Genomic DNA, 20,282 nt, shown 5'->3' with positions numbered 1-20,282 from the left:
CGAAACCCCATCTTTACTAAAAATACAAAAATTAGCCCGGCATAGTGGCGCTCGCTTGTAATCCCAGCTACTCAGGGGCTGAGGTACGAGAATTGCTTGAACCCAAGAGGTGAAGGTTGCAGTGAGCCGAGATCGCGCCACAGCACTCCAGCCTGGGCGACAGAGTGAGACCCTATCTCAAAAAAAAAAAAAGAAAAAGCTGGCAGGCTCAACATCTAAAGAGTCAATGTTTCAGTGAGAGTTCAAGAGCCAGAAAAGACCGATGTCCAGGCAAAAGGAACTTCATCTTACATTACCAGTTCAGTTTTTTGTTCTATTCAGGTCTCACCTGACTGAATGAGGCCGACTCACATTAGGGAGTGCAATCTGCTTTATAAATTACACTAATTCCAACGATAATCTCATTCAGCAACACCCCCACAGACACACACAGAATAATATTGAACCAAATATCTCAGCACCCCACGGCTACGTTACCATTCCTGTTCCACAAAAGGAGGAAACGAAAGATCAAAACCACGCCAAACGTGGTAAGTTGACACAATCTGTTCCGGCCCATTAGTAAATATTGGCCACTGAAGTTCCTGAAATTCAACCGATTAGTAAGTATCTCCTCTCCCAATAGAAAGCCATGTCATTTGTAAACCATAACAATAGTCTTTTTTGTTTTTTTTGAGATATAGTCTCGCTCTGTGTGTCCCAGGCTGGAGTGCAGTGATCTTGGCTCACTGCAACCTCTGCCTCCCGGGTTCAGGCGGTTCTCCTGCCTCAGCCTTCCGAGTAGCTGGAATGACAGGCACCCGCCACCACACCCAGCTAATTTTTTGTATTTTTAGTAGAGACTGGGTTTCACCACGTTGACCAGGCTGGTCTTAAATTCCTGACCTCAAGTGATTCACCTGCCTTGGCCTCCCAAAGTGCTGGGATTACAGGTGTGAGCTACTGCACCCAGCCAACAATAGTATTTTTAATTAGGTCATCCTGCCTTTACAATCTCTGCATTTTAAAAACTCAACTAAGAGTACAGCCATTATTTGTCTTTCACCCAAAGTCCCATTCAAGTGAGAGCAAAGGAATAAATAAATAAGGCATAAGTAACAACAGCAACAAAAAAAGAAAATTAGAATGTGGTCAATTTCATGCAATCATCAACACCAAATTTCCAGAATGTAATATTTCCAAATTTCCTGAACGTAAATATGCATGTGGAAATTAACAAAATGTGGCGAAACAAAAGGTCACTTAAATTTGCACAAATGAAACAGCCAACATGGAAGTTGATCTGCTTTCTGAAATATAGGACAAGCTCAGGACTTCAAAATACTTCGGCATTGGAAGGCCTAAGTTATGATGTATTAAAATGAAAATAAAGGCTGGGCACAGTGGCTCACGCCTGTAATCCCAGCACTTTGGGAGGCCGAAGTGGGTGGATCATGAGGTCAGGAGATCGAGACCATCCTGGCTAACACGGTGAAACCCCGTTTCTACTGAAAATACAAAAAATTAGCTGGGAGTGGTGGCAGGCGCCTGTAGTCCCAGCTACTCGGGAGGCTGAGGCAGGAGAATGGCGTGAACCTGGGAGGCGGAGCTTGCAGTGAGCCGAGATCGCGCCACTGCACTCCAGCCTGGGCGACAGAGCGAGACTCCATCTCAAAAAAAAAAAAAAAAAAAAAAAAGAATAAATAAAATAAAATAGTAGAAGGTTTAATTTGGAATATTTCACTCTCCATACTTGAAGAATTCATGATAGCCAGGAGTCTACAATCAAAATAACATAAACAATAAGATAAAAATAAAATTAATTTGAGGCCATAAAAAAGAATGAATTCATATCTTTTGTGGAAACATGGATGGAGCTGGAGGCCATTATCCTTAGCAAACTATACAAGAATAGAAAACCAAATACAGCATGTTCTCACTTATAAGTGGAAGCTAAATAATGAACTCATGAACACAAAAAAAGGGAACAACAGACAATGGGGTCTCCTTTAGGGTGGAGGGTGGGAGGCGGGAAAGGAGCAGGAAAAGTAACTATTAGGTACCAAGCTTATTACCTAGGTGATGAAATAATCTGTACAACAAACCCACATGACACAAGTTTATCTGTATAACAAACCTTCACATGTACTCTTGAACCTAAAATAAAAGTTAAAAAATACTTAATGAGTGACGATGTACATTATTTGAGGATAATTACATTAAAAGCCCAGACTTCACCACTACACAAAATATCCATGTAACAAAATTTCACTTGTGCTCCTTAAATTTATACAAATTTTTTAAAAAGTATAATAAAATAGTAGATTCTTTCTTTAGAGATGACAAAAAGTGCCAGAGAAAATGCCTCCACATTCTGGCATTGAGATAATCTCCAGGATAAGGGTGTACTGCATGCCTGGTCAAGCCCAAGTAAATATACTCAGACCATGAATCTCAGAGATGAAACATAGGTTCCAAACAGACAAAGCCATAGAGCTTTTGACTAATGGCCCAGTGAAGACAATCTCTGCCTGTATGGTATCCACCACCTTATATTCTGTCCCAAGCCCTTCCATTTGGATGTAGGATCTGGTTCAAAGATGGATTTGAACACCATTAGACACTGGCTTGATGAAAATTCACTTCTCATTCACTTCTCATTTGAAACATAAATAGAAATGCAGGTCTTAGGAAGGAGGATTTCTTGAGGCCAAAAGTTAGAGACTACGCTGGCCAACATAGCAAGACCCCATCTCTATTAAAAAAATACATATATATGTCTTCTCTTGGGCTCCACCCAAGAGCAACCTGGAACTAAGTTATTAGGGAACGAACTGTTCCACTTTGCTGTGAGGCAATAGATGTGGAAATGCCCTGACGAGGGGCTCTGTCCTCATACTTCCTGTGGAGCTTATTGTCATAAGAGTATCTATCATCCTGCTAATGTGCATCAAAAGGAGACCAACGGGGCTGAGGCCGTGTCAGCACGATGGACCCCAAAGAGACCACCCTCCTGTGTCTTGGTGAGTTTCAGAGTAAAAGTGGGTTAGAGGGGAAGATAGGGAAATCCCAAAATAATCAGGGTGTCTCTTAACAGTGTGACTAGGAGATTTTAGTGGCTGCCAAGGAGATTCTGATCTCCTTAGTGGAAAGGCCATCTTTGTCAATATATCTATAACTTTGTCTCTACCCAAGCCCAAGAAAGCTTGTGGGGCTCAAGGTTGAATATTTGTATTAAACCTATAGTGTGTTATCTGGGATTCACGATGGTTCCAAGGTTCCTATCAAGGAGAGACTTAGAGGCTGGAATCTGAAAGGTAAAAATAAAGAATGAGCCTCAAAACTGTGATTGTTATGGAAGGAAAACATGATTGAACCCCATATAGAAATATGGTTACTGGTATTTTGTTGAAGATTTTTGCATTTATGTTCAACAAATATATTATCCTGAAGTTTTCTGTTTTTGTTGTATCTCTGCCACATTTTGTTTTCAGGATGATGTTGGCCTCATAGAATGAGTTGGGGAAGAGTCCCTCCTCCTGGATTTTTTCAATAGTTTCAGTAGGAATATTACTAGCTCTTCTTGGCCAGGTGCAGTGGCTCACGCCTGTAATCCCAGCACTTTGGGAGGCCGAGGCAGGCGGATCACGAGGTCAGGAGATCAAAACCATCCTGGCTAACACGGTGAAACACTGTCTCTACTAAAAATACAAAAAAATTAGCCAGGCGTGGTGGCAGGTGCCTGTAGTCCCAGCTACTCGGGAGGCTGAGGCAGGAGAATGGCATGAACCTGGGAGGTGGAGCTTGCAGTGAGCTGAGATCATGCCACTGCTCTCCAGCCTGGGCAACAGAGCGAGACTCCGTCTCAAAAAAAAAAAAAAAAAAATACTAGCTCTTCTTTATATATCTGGTGGGATTGAGCTGTGAATCCATCTGGTGCTGGTCTTTTTCTGGTCTGTCATTACAGAGGGTGATTTGTCACAAAGGTTGGAAATGGAAGCTTGATTTTTCATAAATCTCTCTCTTCCAGTGCTCTGTTTGGGCCAGAGGATTCAGGCACAGGAAGGTAAGTGTCCTGTAAATCTCTCCCAGCCCCTTTAGACCCTCTTGGAAGCTCTAGGATAAAGAAATTGAGGAATAGCCTGAAACACAGATTCTTATTTTAGTCCCCATTCTAGTTGTTTCTGCTGTGCTTCTCTTGCATAATTTCTATCTCACTTTGTTATCTCCAAACCCTTCAGACTCATTAACACTCAGGCCTGGATTTATAGTTAGTCCTTGCCTGTGTTAGACTGTCCATGAAGGATCTGTAACTTACTGAATGCTCAAAACTGCAAGAATAAGGAAGTCAGGAGTCATCTGCCCAACATCTTTCCTTATGCTGATTCTATTTTGTTTTAGCAACTACTTCCTCCCGTCACTTCATTTTAAAGGATTCTGCCATAGTCTAACTCTACTGAACACTCTAGCGTTGTATAGTACTATTGCAGTACTAAGCGTGAAGTAGTCTTAGTGTACTACTGAATATTCTGCCACCCCAACTACTACTGCCTTAGCCTCCTAGTGGGTGTAAGCCCCATATCCATCCATGTCTTCTCTCTTCCAGCTCCTTCTAATGCCTGAATTATTTGTGCATTGAACAATATTCATTCTTCCTATCCATGAGCATGGAATGTCTTTCCATTTGTTTGTGTCATCTGTGATTTCTTTGAGCAGTGTTTTGTAGTTATCCTTGCAGAGATCTTTCACCTCCCAGGTTAGCTGTATTCCCAGGTACTTTATTCTTTTTGTGATAATTGTGAACGGATTCTGTTCTTGATTTGGCTCTCAGCTTAGATGTTTTTGGTGTACAGGAATGCTACTGATTTTTGTATATTGATTTTGCATCCTGGAACTTTGCCAAAGTTGTTTATCAGATTAAGAAGTATTTGGGCAGAGACTGTGGTTTTCTAGGTATAGAATCATATCATCTGCAAACAGGGATAGTTTGACTTCTTTTCTTCCTGTTTGGATGCCTTTTATTTCTTTCTCTTGCCTGATTGCTCTGGCTAGGACCTCCAGTACTATGTTGAACAGAAGTAGTGAGAGATGGCATCCATGTCTTGTGCCAGTTTTCAAGGGGAATACTTCCAGCTTTTGCCCATTCAATATGATGTTGACTGTGAGTTTGTCATACATCATTCTTATTATTTTGAAATATGTTTCTTCAATGCCTAGTTTTTCAAGGTTTTTTAGCATAAAGGGATGTTGAATTTTATCAAAAGTTCTATTGAGATAATTATGTGGTGGGGGGATTGTTCTGTTTATGTGATGAATCACATTTAAGATTCACGTATATTGGCCGGGCGCAGTGGCTCACGCCTGTAATTACAGCACTTTGGGAGGCCGAGGCGGGCGGATCACGAGGTCAGGAGATCAAAACCATCCTGGCTAACACGGTGAAACACTGTCTCTACTAAAAATACAAAAAAATTAGCCAGGTGTGGTGGCAGGTGCCTGTAGTCCCAGCTACTTGGGAGGCTGAGGCAGGAGAATGGCGTGAATCCAGGAGGCGGAGCTTGCAGTGAGCCAGGATCACGCCACTGCACTCCAGCCTGGGCGACAGAGCGAGACTCCGTCTCAAAAAACAAAAAAAGATTTGTGTATATCGAATCAACCTTGCATCCCAGAAATAAAGCCTACCTGATGGTGATGGATTAGCTTTCTGATGTGCTGCTGGATTGTTTGCTAGTATTTTGTTGAGGATTTTTGCATTTAAGTTCAACAAGGATATTGTCCTGAAGTTTTCTGGTTTTGTTGTGTCTCTGCATGTTTTTGCATCAAGATGATGCTGGTCTCATAGAATGAGTTGGGGAGGCATTCCTCCTCCTGAATTTTTTTGGAAAGTTTCAGTAGGTATAGTACCAGCTCTTCTTTATATATCTGATGGGATTCAGCTGTGAGTCTGTCTGCTCCTGGGCTTTTTCTGGCCTGTAGGCTTTTTATTACTGATTCAATTTTGGAGCTCATTATTGGTCTGTTCATGAATTCAATTTGTTCTTGGTTCAATCTCAGGAGGGTGTATGTGTCCAGGAATTTCTCCATTTATTCTGGATTTTCTAGTTTGTGTGCATAGAGGTGTTCGTAACATTCTCTGCTGATTGTATTTCTGTGGGGTAAGTGGTAATATATCCTTTGTTGTTTCTAATTGTGTTTATCTGGATCATCTCTCTTTTCTTCTTTATTAGTCTAACTAGTCATCTGTCTTACTAATTTTTTCAGAACTCCAACTCCTGGATGTGCTGATCTTCTGAATGGTTTTTCGTGTCTCAATCTCCTTCAGTTCAGCTCTGATTTTGGTTATTTCTTGTTTCCTACGAGCTTTGGGGTTGATTTCCTCTTGGTTCTCTTGGTCCCTCTTGTTGTGGTGTTAGGTTGTTAATTTGAACTTTTTCTAGCTTTTTGACGTGGGAGTTTAGTGCTATAAACTTCCCCCTTAACACTGCCTTAGCTGTGTCCCAGAGATTCTGCTATATTTACCCAAAAATTCCAGAACAGACTGCTTAATTTCCATGCATTGTACAGTTTTGAATGGTTTTCTTAGTATTTATTCCTATTTTTATTCCACTGTGCTCTGAAAATGTGCCTGGTATCATTTCACTTTTCTGGATTTGCTAAGGATTGTTGTATGTCTGACTGTATGATCGACTTTAGAGTATGTGCCATGGGGCAATGAAAACAACGTAGATTCTGTTGTTTTGGGGGTGGAGAGTTCTGTAGATGTCTATCAGGTCCATTTGACCCACTGCTGAGTTCAGATCCTGAATATCTTTGTTTGCCTCAATGATCTAATACTGTCAGCGGGATGTTAAAGTCTCCCCCTATTATTGTGTGGTCGTCTAAGCCTCTTCGTTGGTTTCTCAGAACACGCTTTATGAATCTGAGTGCTTCTGTGTTAGGTGCATAATATTTAGGATAGTTAGGTCTTCATGTTCTTTTTTTTAATTTTTTTTTCTTTTTCTTTTTGATTCAGCAGATGGGCTATTACACACTCCTTAGCAGATTCCGACTTCCGTGGCCACTGTCCTGCTATGGTCTTCATGTTGAATTGAACCCTTTACCATGATTTAATGCCCTTCTTTGCCTTTTTTGATCTTTGTTGGTATAAAGTCTGTTTTGTCTGAAATTTTAATAGCAGCTCCTGCTTTTTTTTTTTTTTTGGCTTTCCATTTGCTTGGTAGATTTTTCTCCATTTCTTTACTTTAAGCCTGTGGATGTCACTGCATATGAGATGGGTTTCTTATAGACAGCATAATGTTGAGTCTTGCTTTTTTTTTTTTTTTTTTTTGAGACAGAGTCTCGCTCTGTCACCCAGGCTGGAGTGCATTGGTGCGATCTCAGCTCACTACAACCTCCACGTCCTGGGTTCAAGCAATTCTCCTGCTTCAGCCTCCAGAGTAGCTGGGATTACAGGCGCCCGCCACCATGCCCGGCTAATTTTTGTATTTTTAGTAGAGACAGGGTTTTGCCATGTTGGTCAAGCTGGTCTCGAACTCCTGACCTCGTGATCCACCCGCCTCGGCCTCCCAAAGTGCTGGGATTACAGGCATGAGCCACTGCACCTGGCCTTTTTTTTTTTTTTTTTTGACAAGGAATCTCGCTCTGTCACCCAGGCTGGAGTGCAGTGGCACGATCTTGACTCACTGCAACCTCTGCCTCCCGGGTTCAAATGATTCTCCTCCCTCAGCCTCCCAAATAGCTGGGATTACAGGTGTGTGCCACCACGCCCAGCTATTTTTTTTTTTTTTTTTGTATTTTTATTAGACATGGGATTTCATCACGTTGGCCAGGCTGATGTCGAACTCCTGACCTCAAATGATCCACCCACCTCAGCCTCCCAAAGTGCCAGATTACAGGCATGAGCCACCGCGCCCAGCCTCTTGCTTCTTTATCCAACTTGCCACTCTCTGCATTTTAATTAGGACAATTAGCCCATATTTACATTCAAAGTTAGCAGTTATATGTGCGGATTTTTTCCTGTCATCATGTTGTTAGCTGGCTTGGTTATTATGCAGACTTGTTTGTGTGGTTGTTTTATAGTGTCACTGGTTTATATACATAAGTGTGTTTTCTGTTGGCTGGTGATGGTCTTTTCGTTCCATATTTAGCGCTCCTCTTAGGACCTCTTGTAAGGCAGGCCCGATGGTAATAAATTCCCTCGGCATTTGCTTGTCTGAAAAGGATTTTATTTCTCCTTCACTTATGAAACTTAGCTTGGCTGGGAATGAGATTCTTGATTGGAAATTCTTTTCATAAGAATATTAAACATAGGCCCCCAATCTCTTCTGTCTTGTAGAGTTTCTGCTGAAAGGTCTGCTGCTAGCTTGGTGGCATTCCCTTTGTAGGTGACCTGCCCCTTCTTTTCTGCTCCTTTTCACATTTTTTCTTTTTTTTTTTTTTGAAACGGAGTCTCGCTCTGTTGCCCAGGCTGCCAGGCTGGAGTGCAGTGGCGCAATCTCGGCTCACTGCAAGCTCCTCCTCCCAGATTCACGCCATTCTCCTGCCTCAGCCTCCCCAGTAGCTGGGACTACAGGCGCCCACCACCACACCCAGCTAATTTTTTGTATTTGTTTTTTAGTAGAGACGGGGTTTCACCATGTTAGCCAGGATGGTCTCGATCTCCTGATCTCGTGGTCCGCCCGCCTCGGCCTCCCAAAGTGCTGGGATTACAGGCGTGGCCACCACGCCCGGCCCACATTTTTTTCTTTCATTTCTACCTTGAAGAATCTGAGGATTTTGTGTCTTGGGGATGCTCTTCTTGTGTAGTATTTTGGAGGGGTTCTCTTTGTTTCCTGAATTTGATTCTTGAACTCTCTAGTGATGTTGGGGAAGTTTTCATGAACAATACCCTGAAATATGTTTTCCATGTTGCTTGCTTTCTCCTCATCTCTTTCAGGGATGCCAATGGGCTATTTGGTCTCTTTACATAATCCCATATTTCTTAGAGGTTTTGTTCATTCTTTTTTATTATTTTGTCTTCATTTTTGTCTGACTGAATTAGTTCAGAGAGCCAGTATTCGTGCTCTGAGATTCTTTCTTCATTTTGCTTTATTCTGCCATTAATACTTGTGATCGCATTATGAAATCTCATAGTGTGTTTTTCAGCTCTATCAGATCCATTTGGTTCTTTCAAAATGACCATCTCATAGATAAGCCCGTCTGTCATTTTATTGTAATCTTTAGATTCCTCGCATTGGGTTTCAACCTTCTCCTGAATCTTGATGACCTTAATTTCTATCCATATTCTGAATTCTATTTCTGTCATTTTGGCCAGGTAAAGAGCCCTTGCTGGGAAGCTTGTGTGGTAATTTGGAGGAAGGAAGACACTGCTGCTTTTTGAGTTGACAGAGTTCTTGCACTAGTTCTTTCTCATCTGTGTGGGCTAATGTTCCTTTAAGTGTGGTGCAATTTGAATTTTTTTCTTTTTTCTTTTAACTGTGATGTAATTTGAGCACAGTCAGTAGACTTCTTTTTTTTTTTTTTTTTTGAGACGGAGTCTCGCTCTGTCGCCCAGGCTGGAGTGCAGTGGCGCAATCTCGGCTCACTGCAAGCTCCGCCTCCCGGGTTCACGCCATTCTCCTGCCTCAGCCTCCTGAGTAGCCGGGACTACAGGCGCCCGCCACCGCGCCCGGCTAATTTTTTGTATTTTTAGTAGAGACGGTTTCACCGTGGTCTTGATCTCCTGACCTCGTGATCCACCCGCCTCGGCCTCCCAAAGTGCTGGGATTATAAGCGTGAGCCACCGCGCCCAGCCTAGACTTCTTTTCTGGATGGTTTCAGAGGGCTGGGGCTTCGTGCAGGGTCTTTATTTATAGCTAAATTCTTGTCTTTGGTTTCACAGGGGGGTATATTAGCAAGCATTTTTGGTGTTGAAGTTTGGGCTGCAATCCAGTAAATGATGCTTAAGCATAACGGCCGGTAGGTCATTCCTCATGATTGCCGCTGTGCTCCCTCTCATGCTCTGAAAGTGTGGGCTCCTCTCCCACTCGAGTGCTGGCTGCAGATCTGGGCTCTGCACTCCCAGGCTGCACATCACAGCTCTGGGGTGAGCTCAGACTTCATGTCCCCTCCGTGGCTTGGGGGCAGCAGAAGAAGGGACCTTAGCAGTGGTTGTGGCAGACAGCCTTTCACTTGTCCCTTGGGACTTCACCCCAGAGAGATGTGGAGCCACTATCAGTCAGTGCGATGACCAAGAGTGGGGCGACTGCACTGTGGGTCCAAGATAGGGGCCCTGCTTAGTGATGAGCAGGGGGGACAGGTGGGTCACAGGGGTGACAGACTGGCCTCTTCTCCTTAGGGCAGTTTGCTGGAGGTGTGGTTAAAGCACTCAGAGTCTTTGCTCCTTACCCAGTCTGAGGGCGGCAAGGCCAGTACCACTGCAGTGGCAGCGGCAGAGTGGCTTTCAGTTGCCTCTGGGAGCTCTGACACAGAGAAATGCGGACTCACAGCTGCTGGGAATGCCCTGCCAGAGGGTGGGGCTGCCGTGCTGTGGGCTCAAGCTGGGGCTGGGTGAAGAGCAGGAGGTTGAGGGCTCACAGGGAGAGGAGACTGAGCGCCTCTCTGTATGGTGACTGTGGTGTGCTGGAAGCATGAATGAAGGCCGGGCGCGGTGGCTCACGCCTGTAATCCCAGCACTTTGGGAGGCCAAGGCAGGCGGATCACGAGGTCAGGAGATCGAGGCCATCCTGGCTAACACGGTGAAACCCCGTCTCTACTAAAAACAGAAAAAATTAGCCAGGCGTGGTGGCAGGCGCCTGTAGTCTCAGCTACTTGGGAGGCTGAGGCAGGAGAATGGCGTGAACCTGGGAGGCGGAGCTTGCAGTGAGCGGAGATCGTGCCACTGCACTCCAGCCTGGGCAACGAGCAAGACTCCGTCTCAAATAAATAAATATAAATAAATAAATAGAAGCATGAATGAAGCCCCCAGGCTCCTTGCTTCTTCCCCAGATCCCGGGCAGCAGGGGCAGAACCCTTGCCATGGCAGTGGCAGAGGGGCTGTCAGTTGCCTCTGGGAGCCACTCTGCAGGGAAACACGAAGCCACCACCAGTGAGTATGCTGAGGGCAGGGCAGCTGCTCTGCAGTCCCGAGCTGGGGGCTGTGCCTGGTAAAGTGGGGTGGGGCTCACAGGGAAGAGAGACTGGACTCCTCTCTGTCTGCTGGCTGTGGCATAATGACCAGGCCCCCACACATGGAAAAGAATTCTGGAAACCCAAAAAGCCAGTTTGTCCCCACCACGGACTCCTTGGATTGCGTTTCAAATTTCTCCTCAATTTCGATGAGCTTCCCGGCCATCCAGATTCTGAATTCTATATTCCTCATTTCATTCATCTCAATGTAGCTAAGAAACAGATTTCCGGGGGACTATCGAGTTGCCAGAGTTCTTGCGTTGATTTTTTTTTTCTTTTTTTTTCTTTTTTGTGACAGAGTCTTACTCCATCGCCCCAGCTGGAGTGCAGTGGCGTGATCTCAGCTCACTGCTGCAACCTTCACCTCCCGGGTTCAAGCGATTCTCCTGTCTCAGCCTCCCGAGTAGCCGGGATTACAGGTGTGTGCCACCACACCCAGCTAATTTTTGTATGTTTAGTAGAGCCCGGGTTTTGTCACGTTGGTCAGGCTGGTCTTGAGCTCTTGATCTCCAGTGATCCACCCGCCTTGGCCTCCCAAAGTGCTGGGGTTACAGGTGTGAGCCACCGTGCCTGGGCTTGGTGTTGATTCTTTCTCTTGTGTGAGGGCTGGTGTTCCTTTAACTGTGATGTCAGTTGAGTACAGTCACTTGGCTTCATTTCTGGGTGTTTTCAGATGCCAGGACTCTGCACAGACTCTTTATTTGTGGCTGGATTTTTCCCTTCGTTGTATACTGGCAAAAGATTTCAGTGTTGTATTTTGAAGTGTGATCCAGTAGGTGGCACTTAAAAGGGGTGGCCAGCATATAGGATCTTAGCCACAAGCCTCTTTTGTAGTTTTGTTTCGTTTTCTGTTTTGTTTTTTGACACAGGGTCTTGCTCTGTCACCCAGGCTGCTCTGGGGTCAAGGCCTGTGGAGGTCCCCATGGCTTCAGTGTTGCCTCTGCAGAAACCCCAGTTGCAGCCGGGTGCAGTGGCTCACGCTTGTAATCCCAGCACTTTGGGAGGCCGAGGCAGGTAAGATCACTTGAAGTGAGGAGTTCAAGACCAGCCTGGCCAACATGGTGAAACCCCGTTTCTACTAAAAATACAAAAATTATCCAGGCATGGTGGTGGGCACCTGTAATCCCAGCTACTCAGAAGGCTGAGGCAGGGGAATTGCTTGAACCCGGGAGGCAGAGGTTGCACTGAGCTGAGATTGTACCACTGCACTGCAGCCTGGGCAACAAAGCGAGACTCTGTCTCGAAAAATAATAACAATAAAAAATAGAGATGGCAACCACAGACACTGGAGGCTACTAGACGGGGAGGAAGAAAGGGGGTTGAAAAACTGCCTATTGGGTACTATGCTCAGTACCTGGGTGACAGGATCAATCGTACCCCAAACCTCAGCATCATAAATTATTTTAAATTTTCTCTTTTTTTAATTTTTTTTTTTTTTTTATTGAGACAGGAGTCTCACTCTGTCGCCCAGGCTGGAGTGCAGTGGTGTGATCTCGGCTCACTGCAAGCTCCGCCTTCCGGGTTCACGCCATTCTCCTGCCTCAGCCTCCCGAGTAGCTGGGACTACAGGCGCCCGCCACCATGCCCCGCTAATTTTTTGTATTTTCAGTAGAGACGGGGTTTCACCGTGTTAGCCAGGATGGTCTCGATACCCTGACGTCGTGATCCACCCGCCTCGGCCTCCCAAAGTGCTGGGAATACAGGCGTGAGCCACTGCGCCCGGCCTAAATTTTTCTTTAAATAAAGAATGATAGATTCTTCACACCCTAATGTATTTTTACTTCCCCTACAGAGAAGGAAAGGAATAGCTTCCCAATGGCCAGCCACCTCAGTCTGGGCTTTATTTTCTTCCAGGGGACTCTCCCATGCCTTTCATATCTGCCAAATCAAGTCCTGTGGTTCCCTTGGGTGGATCTGCGAAAATCGAGTGCCAGGCCATTCGTGAAGCATACCTGACCCAGCTGATGATCCTGAAAAACTCCACGTACCAAGAGATAGGCAGAAGACTGAAGTTTTGGAATGAGACCAATCCTGAGTTCATCGTTCACCACATGGATGCGAACAAGGCAGGGCGCTATCAGTGCCAATATAGGATAGGGCACTACAGGTTCTGGTACAGTGACACCCTGGAGCTGGTAGTGACAGGTAAGGAGACATCCAGGGTCCACAGCCCTGGCGTGATCTTTTTCTTATTTTTAACAGAGTATTTTTCAAGAAGTTTTACATTTCCAAACAAAAAAAAATTGATGATTGCTTCAGAGAGTTCTCAGCTATCTGGCACCCCACTTCTCCCAGAGTTAACATCTTACATTAGTGTGGCACATTTCTTACCATTAATGAACAAATATCGACACATTCTCAGCTAAAGTCTGTAGCTTATCTACATTTTGTTAGTTTTTACCCGATAGTCTTTCTCTGTTCCAGGATCCCAGTCAAGATTTCACATTGCGGCCGGGCGTGGTGGCTCACGCCTGTAATCCCAGCACTTAGGGAAGCCCACGCAGGTGGATCACCCGAGGTCAGGAGTTCGAGACCAGCCTGGCCAACATGGTGAATTCCCCGTCTCTACTGAAAATGTAGCAATCACTGGGCGCGGTGGCTCACGCCTGTAATCCCAGCACTTTTGGTGGCTGAGGCGGGTGGATCAACTGAGGTCAGGAGTTTGAGAACAGCCTGGGCAACACAGTGAAACCCCGTCTCTACTAAAAATGGAAAAAATTGGCCGGGCCTGGTGGCACATGCCTGTAATCCCAGCTACTCGGGAGACTGAGGTGGGAGAATCACTTGAACTCAGGAGGCAGAGGTTGCAGTGAGCCGAGATCACGCCACTGCACTCCAGTCTGGGTGACAGAGCGAGACTCCGTCTCACACACACACACAAAAAGATTTCACATTGCATTCAGGTGTCATGTATCTTTTTTTTTTTTTTTTTTTTTTGAGACGAAGTCTCGCTCTGTCGCTCAGGCTGGAGTGCAGTGGCGCGATCTCGGCTCACTGCGAGCTCCGCCTCCCGGGTTCCTGCCATTCTCCTGCCTCAGCCTCCCGAGTAGCTGGGATTACAGGCACCCGCCAACACGCCCGGCTAATTTTTTGTATTTTTAGTAGAGATGGGGTTTCACCGTGTTAGCCAGGATGGTCTCGATCTCCTGACCTCGTGATCCACTCGCCTGGCCTGCCACAGTGCTGGGATTCCAGGTGTGAGCCACCGCGCCCGGCAGGTGTCACGTATCTTTAGGTTTGTCTTGGCTGTCACAGCTTCTCAGATGTTGCTGGTTTTCCATGACCTTGTCAGTTTTGAGAGTAGTGGTCCATTATTTTCAAGGAAACTCCCACTACTGGAAATTGTCGGATGTTTTGCTCATGACCAGACTGAGTTATGGGTTATTGCAGGGAAGACCACAGAAGCGAAGTGCCATTTCCTCGCCTCATAGCAAAGGTTTAAACTGTCCATGGGAATATGACAGTGGGTGTTGAGCTGGCTGTTGTTGAAAGCCTGGCTGAAGTAGTAACTGTGGCCACGCACCACGGCTCGTGCCTGTAATTCCAGCACTTTGGGAGCCCGGGCGCTGTGGCTCACGCCTGTAATCCCAGCACTTTGAGAGGCCGAGAGGGGCAGATCACTTAAGCCCAGGATACCAGCCTGGGCAACATAGTAAGACTCCACCTGTGCAAAAAAATCAAAAACTTAGCTGGGCATGGTGGCACCCACCTTGAGAGGCTGAGATGGTAGGATCACTTGAGCCTGGGAGGTCGAGGCTGCAGTGAGCCATGATTATGCCACTGCCCTCAGCCTGGGTGACAGAGTGAGACCCTCTCCAAAATAAATAAATAAATTTTTAAAAAGAAAAAAGGGGCTGGGCACTGTGGTTCACGCCTGTAATCCCAGCACTTTGGGAGTCTGTGACAGGCGGATCACCTGAGGTCAGGCATTCAAGACCAGCCTGACCAACATGGTGAAACCTCATCTCTACTAAAAATACAAAAATTAGCTGGGCGTGGTGGCGGGTGCCTGTAATCCCAGCTACTCAGGAGGCTGAGGCAAGAGACTCACTTGAACCTCGGAGGTGGAGGTTGCAGTGAGATGAGATTGTGCCACTGCACTGCCACCTCGGTGACAGAGCGAGACACCAGCTCAAAAAACAATAATAGGCCGGGCGCAGTGGCTCATGCCTGTAATCCCAGCACTCTGGGAGGCCAAGGTGGGCAGATCACCTGAGTTCAGGAGTTCGAGACCAGCTTGACCAATATGGAGAGACCCTGTCTCTACTAAAAATACAAAAATTAGCTGGGCATGTTGGTATGCACCTGTAATCCCAGCTTTTCGGGAGGCTGAGGCAGGAGAATCGCTTGAACCCAGGAGGCGGAGGTTGCAGTGAGCTGAGATCGCGCCACTGCACTCCAGCTTGGGCAACAAGAGCGAAACTCCGTCTCAAAAAAATATATAATAACAATAATAATAAGAAGAAAAGAATAAAGGAGAAAAGGTCTTGCTAATAGCTCACTCTTTTCTCCCTTAGGCTTGTATGGCAAACCCTTCCTCTCTGCGGATCGGGGTCTGGTGTTGATGCCGGGAGAGAATATTTCCCTCACGTGCAGCTCAGCACACATCCCATTTGATAGATTTTCACTGGCCAAGGAGGGAGAACTTTCTCTGCCACAGCACCAAAGTGGGGAACACCCGGCCAACTTCTCTTTGGGTCCTGTGGACCTCAATGTCTCAGGGATCTACAGGTGCTACGGTTGGTACAACAGGAGCCCCTACCTGTGGTCCTTCCCCAGTAATGCCCTGGAGCTTGCGGTCACAGGTAGGTACCGCCCAGTCCAGCCCTGTGTCTCGGTTGGCTGTCCAGGGCCTTGTCACTGGGCAGGAATAGGAAGAGGTGCACTGAGAGTAAACTGAAGAGAGGCAAAGACTCACCCACTCCAGGACAGTGGAGAGAGAACGGCTTCCCTACCACACTTTCCACTTTCACTTCCTCACTAGAGCTCTCCAGACAGTGTGCACTGAAAACTTATGGTCTATGGAGAAAGGAAGGGCTAACTCATTTTGTTTTATTTTATTTTATTTTATTTTATTAATTATATTTTCCGGGATAGAGTCTTGCTCGTTCCCCAAGGCTGGAGTGCAGTGGCACGATCTCGACTCACTGCAACCCTCACCTCCTGGGTTCAAGCAATTCTCCTGCCTCAGCCTCCTGAGTAGCTGGGACCACACAGACAGGGTTTCACCATATTGGCCAGGCTGGTCTTGAATTCCCGACCTTGTGATCCGCCTGCCTCAGCCTCCCAAAGTGCTGAGATTACAGGCGTGAGCCACCGCGCCCGGCCAAGGAGGGCTAACTTTTAGAGTCACATGTTTATGGGCTGTGTTGAGACAGTAGACACCAGGCTCAACCTTGGCTAGCACACCTCTCCTTTCCAGTTGCAGCTGGAAATCCTTGAACTCACCAACAGTACTAGAATCCACCATGAGTGATCAAATGGGGACTGAGGGGTCATAGGAAAGACTTTTAAAACCTCTATCATGAGCCCCATTTTTATTTTATTCATTTATTTATTTTGAGACAGAATCTCATCCTGTTGCCCAGGCTGGAGTGCAGTGGTGCAATCTCTGCTCACACTGCAACCTCCACCTCCCAGGTTGAAGCAATTCTCATGCGTCAGCCTCCTAAGTAACTGGGACCAGAGGCGTGCACCACCGCACCAGGCTACTTTGTGTATTTTTAGTAGAGACGGAGTTTTGCCATGTTGGCCAGGCTGGTCTCAAACTCCTGGCCTCAAGTGATCTGTCTGCCTCGGCCTCACAAAGTGCTGGGATTACAGGCGTGAGCCACCTCACGTGGTGGTGAAGACTCTAAAGGCTCTTCTCAGACCAGCCTTTGTCCTGAAGTTCACATGCCTGCGTCCAGTTGCCTCCCCAGCATCTTTTCAGGACTTCCACGGACTTGCCCCTTCATTATCCAGGGTTAAGCTGCAGCTATTCTTTTCTTTCTGTTGCCCAGGCTGCAGTGCAGTGGCGCAGTCTTGGCTCACTGCAACCTCCATCTCCCAGGTTCACACCATTCTCCTGCCTCAGCCTCCCAAGTAGTTGGGACTACAGGCGCCCGCCACCACGCCCGGCTAATTTTTCGTATTTTTAGTAGAGACGGGGTTTCACCATGTTAGCCAGGATGGTCTCGATCTCCTGACCGCGTGATCCACCTGCCTCGGCCTCCCAAAGTGCTGGGATTACAGGCATGAGCCACCGTGCCCGGCCAAGCTGCAGATATTCTTATTAGGATTCCACCTTGTTCTAGTGTTGTTGTAGAGATATGATTAGCTATTTAGTGAAATCACCAAGTGAGGAGAGAATGAAAACACAACCTGCCTGCCCAGGCGTGGTGGCGGGAGCCTGTGGTCCCAGCTACTCAGGAGGCTGAAGCAGGAGAATCACTTGAACCCAGGAGGCAGCCGTCGCAGTGAGCCAAGATCGTGCCATTGTACTCCAGCCTGGGTGACAAAACGAGACTCCATCTCAAGAAAAAAAAAAAAAAAAACTGCTGGGCATGGTGGCTCACACCTGTAATCCGAGCACATTGGGAGGCCGAGGCAGCTGGATCACCTGAGGTCGGGAGTTCAAGACCAGCCTGGCCAACATGGTGAAACCCCATCTCTACTAAAAATATAAAAATTAGCCAGGCGTGGTGGTGGTGGTTGGCACCTGTAATCCCAGCTACTTGGGAAGCTGAGGCAAGAGAATCCCTTGACCAGGGAAGTGGAGGTTGCAGTGAGCCAAGATCGCGCCACTACACTCCAGTGTGGGCAACAGAGTGAGATGCCGTCTCAAAAAAAAAAAAAAAAAAAAACACAACCTGCCCATAATCACCTCCTTCCCAGTTTATGGAACTTCCCCGGGAAGTACAGTTCCTTGCCCGTGGACACAGTCTTGCTGACTGATCAGTGCGGTGCTGGCGAAGCGTGAGCTCATTGAGGGGATGCCTGAGGGAGTCACATTTTGGCAAGCGAACAGGGAAATGAGCTCCCGCTTCAGGGCTCTGGGGTTGGGATGGAATGGAACACAACCACCAACCATTCATCTCCGTGAATTGTGTCTCCAGACTCCATAAACCAAGATTACACGACGCAGAACTTGATCCGCATGGCCGTGGCAGGACTGGTCCTCGTGACTCTCTTGGCCATACTGGTTGAAAATTGGCACAGCCATAAGGCGCTGAACAAGGAAGCTTCGGCAGATGTGGCTGAACCGAGCTGGAACCAACAGATGTGTCAGCCAGGATTGACCTTTGCAGGAACACCAAGTGTCTGCAAGTAAACACCTGGAGGTGAAGGCAGAGAGGAGTCGGGACTGTGGAGTCCAACAAAGCTACTTGAAGGATGCAAGAGAGAAAAGTGCACTAAGAAGCTCGAATCTACTTTCTTTTGTTTTTTGTTTTTTTTTTCTGAGGCAGAGTCTCGCTCTGTCGCCCAGGCTGGAGTGCAGTGGCGCAATCTCGGCTCACTGCAAGCTCCGCCTCCCGGGTTCACGCCGTTCTCCTGCCTCAGCCTCCTGAGTAGCTGGGACCACAGGCGCCCGCCACCACGCCCGGCTAATTTTTTGTATTTTTAGTAGAGACGGGGTTTCATCGTGTTAGCCAGGATGGCCTCGATCTCCTGATCTCATGATCCGCCCGCCTTGGCCTCCCAAAGTGCTGGGATTACAGGCGTGAGCCACTGCGCCCGGCCAGATGCATTTTCGAACCAATCAAATGGTGTTTTCTTATACAGGACTGATCGATTTGCACACACCTTTCTGAACATCAGTGATGGTTTTCCATCTTATTTGTCTTCTGATTTTTTATATCCTGTTTAATTTCTTCCTTCATTGTTCTTCTCTTTTTTTATTTTATTTATTTTTATTTTTATTTTTATCTGAGACAGTCTCACTCTGTTGCCCAGGCTAGAGTGCAGTGGCACGATCTCGGCTCACTGCAACCTCTGCCTCCCGGGTTCAAGCGATTCTCCTGTCTCGGCCTCCCAAGTAGCTGGGATTACAGGCGCACACCATCACGCCCAGCTAATTTTTTTATATTTTTAGTAGAGACAGGGTTTCATCATGTTGGCCAGGCTGGTCTCAAACTCCTGACCTCGTGATCCGCCCACCTCGGCCTCCCAAAGTGCTGGGATTACAGACGTGAGCCACGGTGCCCGGTCTTCTTTTTATATTTTTAAATGTGTCTTCCCCAAATATAAATGGTTGGTAAGCATGCCAAATATACTCAGTAACCCCCCTCCTTTATTTTTTTTGTTGAAGTGAGGCTCTCCCTATGTTGCCTAAGCTGATCTTGAACTCCTGGTCTCAAGCAATCCTCCTACCTCAGCTTCCTGCTGTGTTCATCTACAAATTGATAAGAGTGAAAGTCAGAATCCTACAGGGGGATTACCCTATTTATTTCACAAACCCTGTTTCTACGGGATTTTCATACAAGGAATACTGGCATGTGTTTCACCTCATTAATTTATTTTTTCACTTAGTCTTCATAATATTCACATACATTACCAAGTGTGCAAACATTAAATTCTTGTGTACAAAACTCAAATGGTCTTCCAAATAATTCCCCATTCTTTTTTCTTATAAATTTTCACAGCTTCACCCTTGACAGACTTTACTCAAAGGAAATCTAAGTTGGTCATATGTGGTTCTTTCACTGATTACTATTTACTTCATTGTCCAGTAGTTAATGTATGAAAATATAATTATAAAATGTAAGGGTCCTACTTCCAGTGAAACTGGAGGGACTTAGGCCCACTTTTATCCTTTACTGAGAGCTTATCTCTACTTGATAAAATTTCTACTGTATTCTTGGCTTAACTCACGTCGTGATAAAAAAAATGCAAAGTATTTCCAATTTTCTTTATTGACTGCTTTTCACACTTTATACAAGTTCTGGCCCATATCTTCAGTTTGTTCTGAATTTTTTTTTTTTTTTTTTTGAGACGGAGTCTTGCTCTGTCACCCAGGCTCGAGTGCAGTGGCGCAATCTCGGCTCACTGCAACCGCCACCTCTCAGGTTCAAGCAATTCTCCTGCCTCAGCCTCCCTAATAGCTGGGACTACAGGCGCACACCGCTACGCCCAGCTAAGTTTTTGTATTTTAGTAG

At 46.3% G+C, this 20,282-nt stretch overlaps 1 protein-coding gene across 7 annotated transcripts; it reads left to right on the top strand.

Moving 5' to 3' along the window:
* Positions 1 to 2,913: 2,913 nt before the first annotated feature.
* FCAR (Fc alpha receptor) lies at positions 2,914 to 20,023 on the top strand. 7 transcript variants are annotated; one of them, XM_055239017.1, is made up of 5 exons: positions 2,914 to 3,002; positions 4,010 to 4,045; positions 13,000 to 13,290; positions 15,663 to 15,884; positions 18,243 to 20,023. In XM_055239017.1, exons 1-5 carry the CDS (start codon positions 2,969 to 2,971, stop codon positions 18,455 to 18,457), a joined length of 798 nt encoding a protein of 265 aa, XP_055094992.1. In that variant the 5' UTR covers positions 2,914 to 2,968; the 3' UTR covers positions 18,458 to 20,023. The 7 variants fall into 7 exon arrangements, with proteins under 7 accessions (XP_055094992.1, XP_055094990.1, XP_055094994.1 ...); XM_055239015.1 differs by having other exon boundaries at positions 15,663 to 15,950; XM_055239019.1 differs by lacking the exon at positions 4,010 to 4,045 and having other exon boundaries at positions 15,663 to 15,876.
* Positions 20,024 to 20,282: the final 259 nt, after the last annotated feature.

The sequence above is a fragment of the Symphalangus syndactylus genome, chromosome 13, assembly GCF_028878055.3.
Source record: "Symphalangus syndactylus isolate Jambi chromosome 13, NHGRI_mSymSyn1-v2.1_pri, whole genome shotgun sequence".
In the NCBI taxonomy this organism is placed as follows: Eukaryota; Metazoa; Chordata; class Mammalia; order Primates; family Hylobatidae; genus Symphalangus; species Symphalangus syndactylus.
Note: the sequence above shows the minus strand (reverse complement) of the source record. Positions and strands in the feature narration are given on the sequence as shown.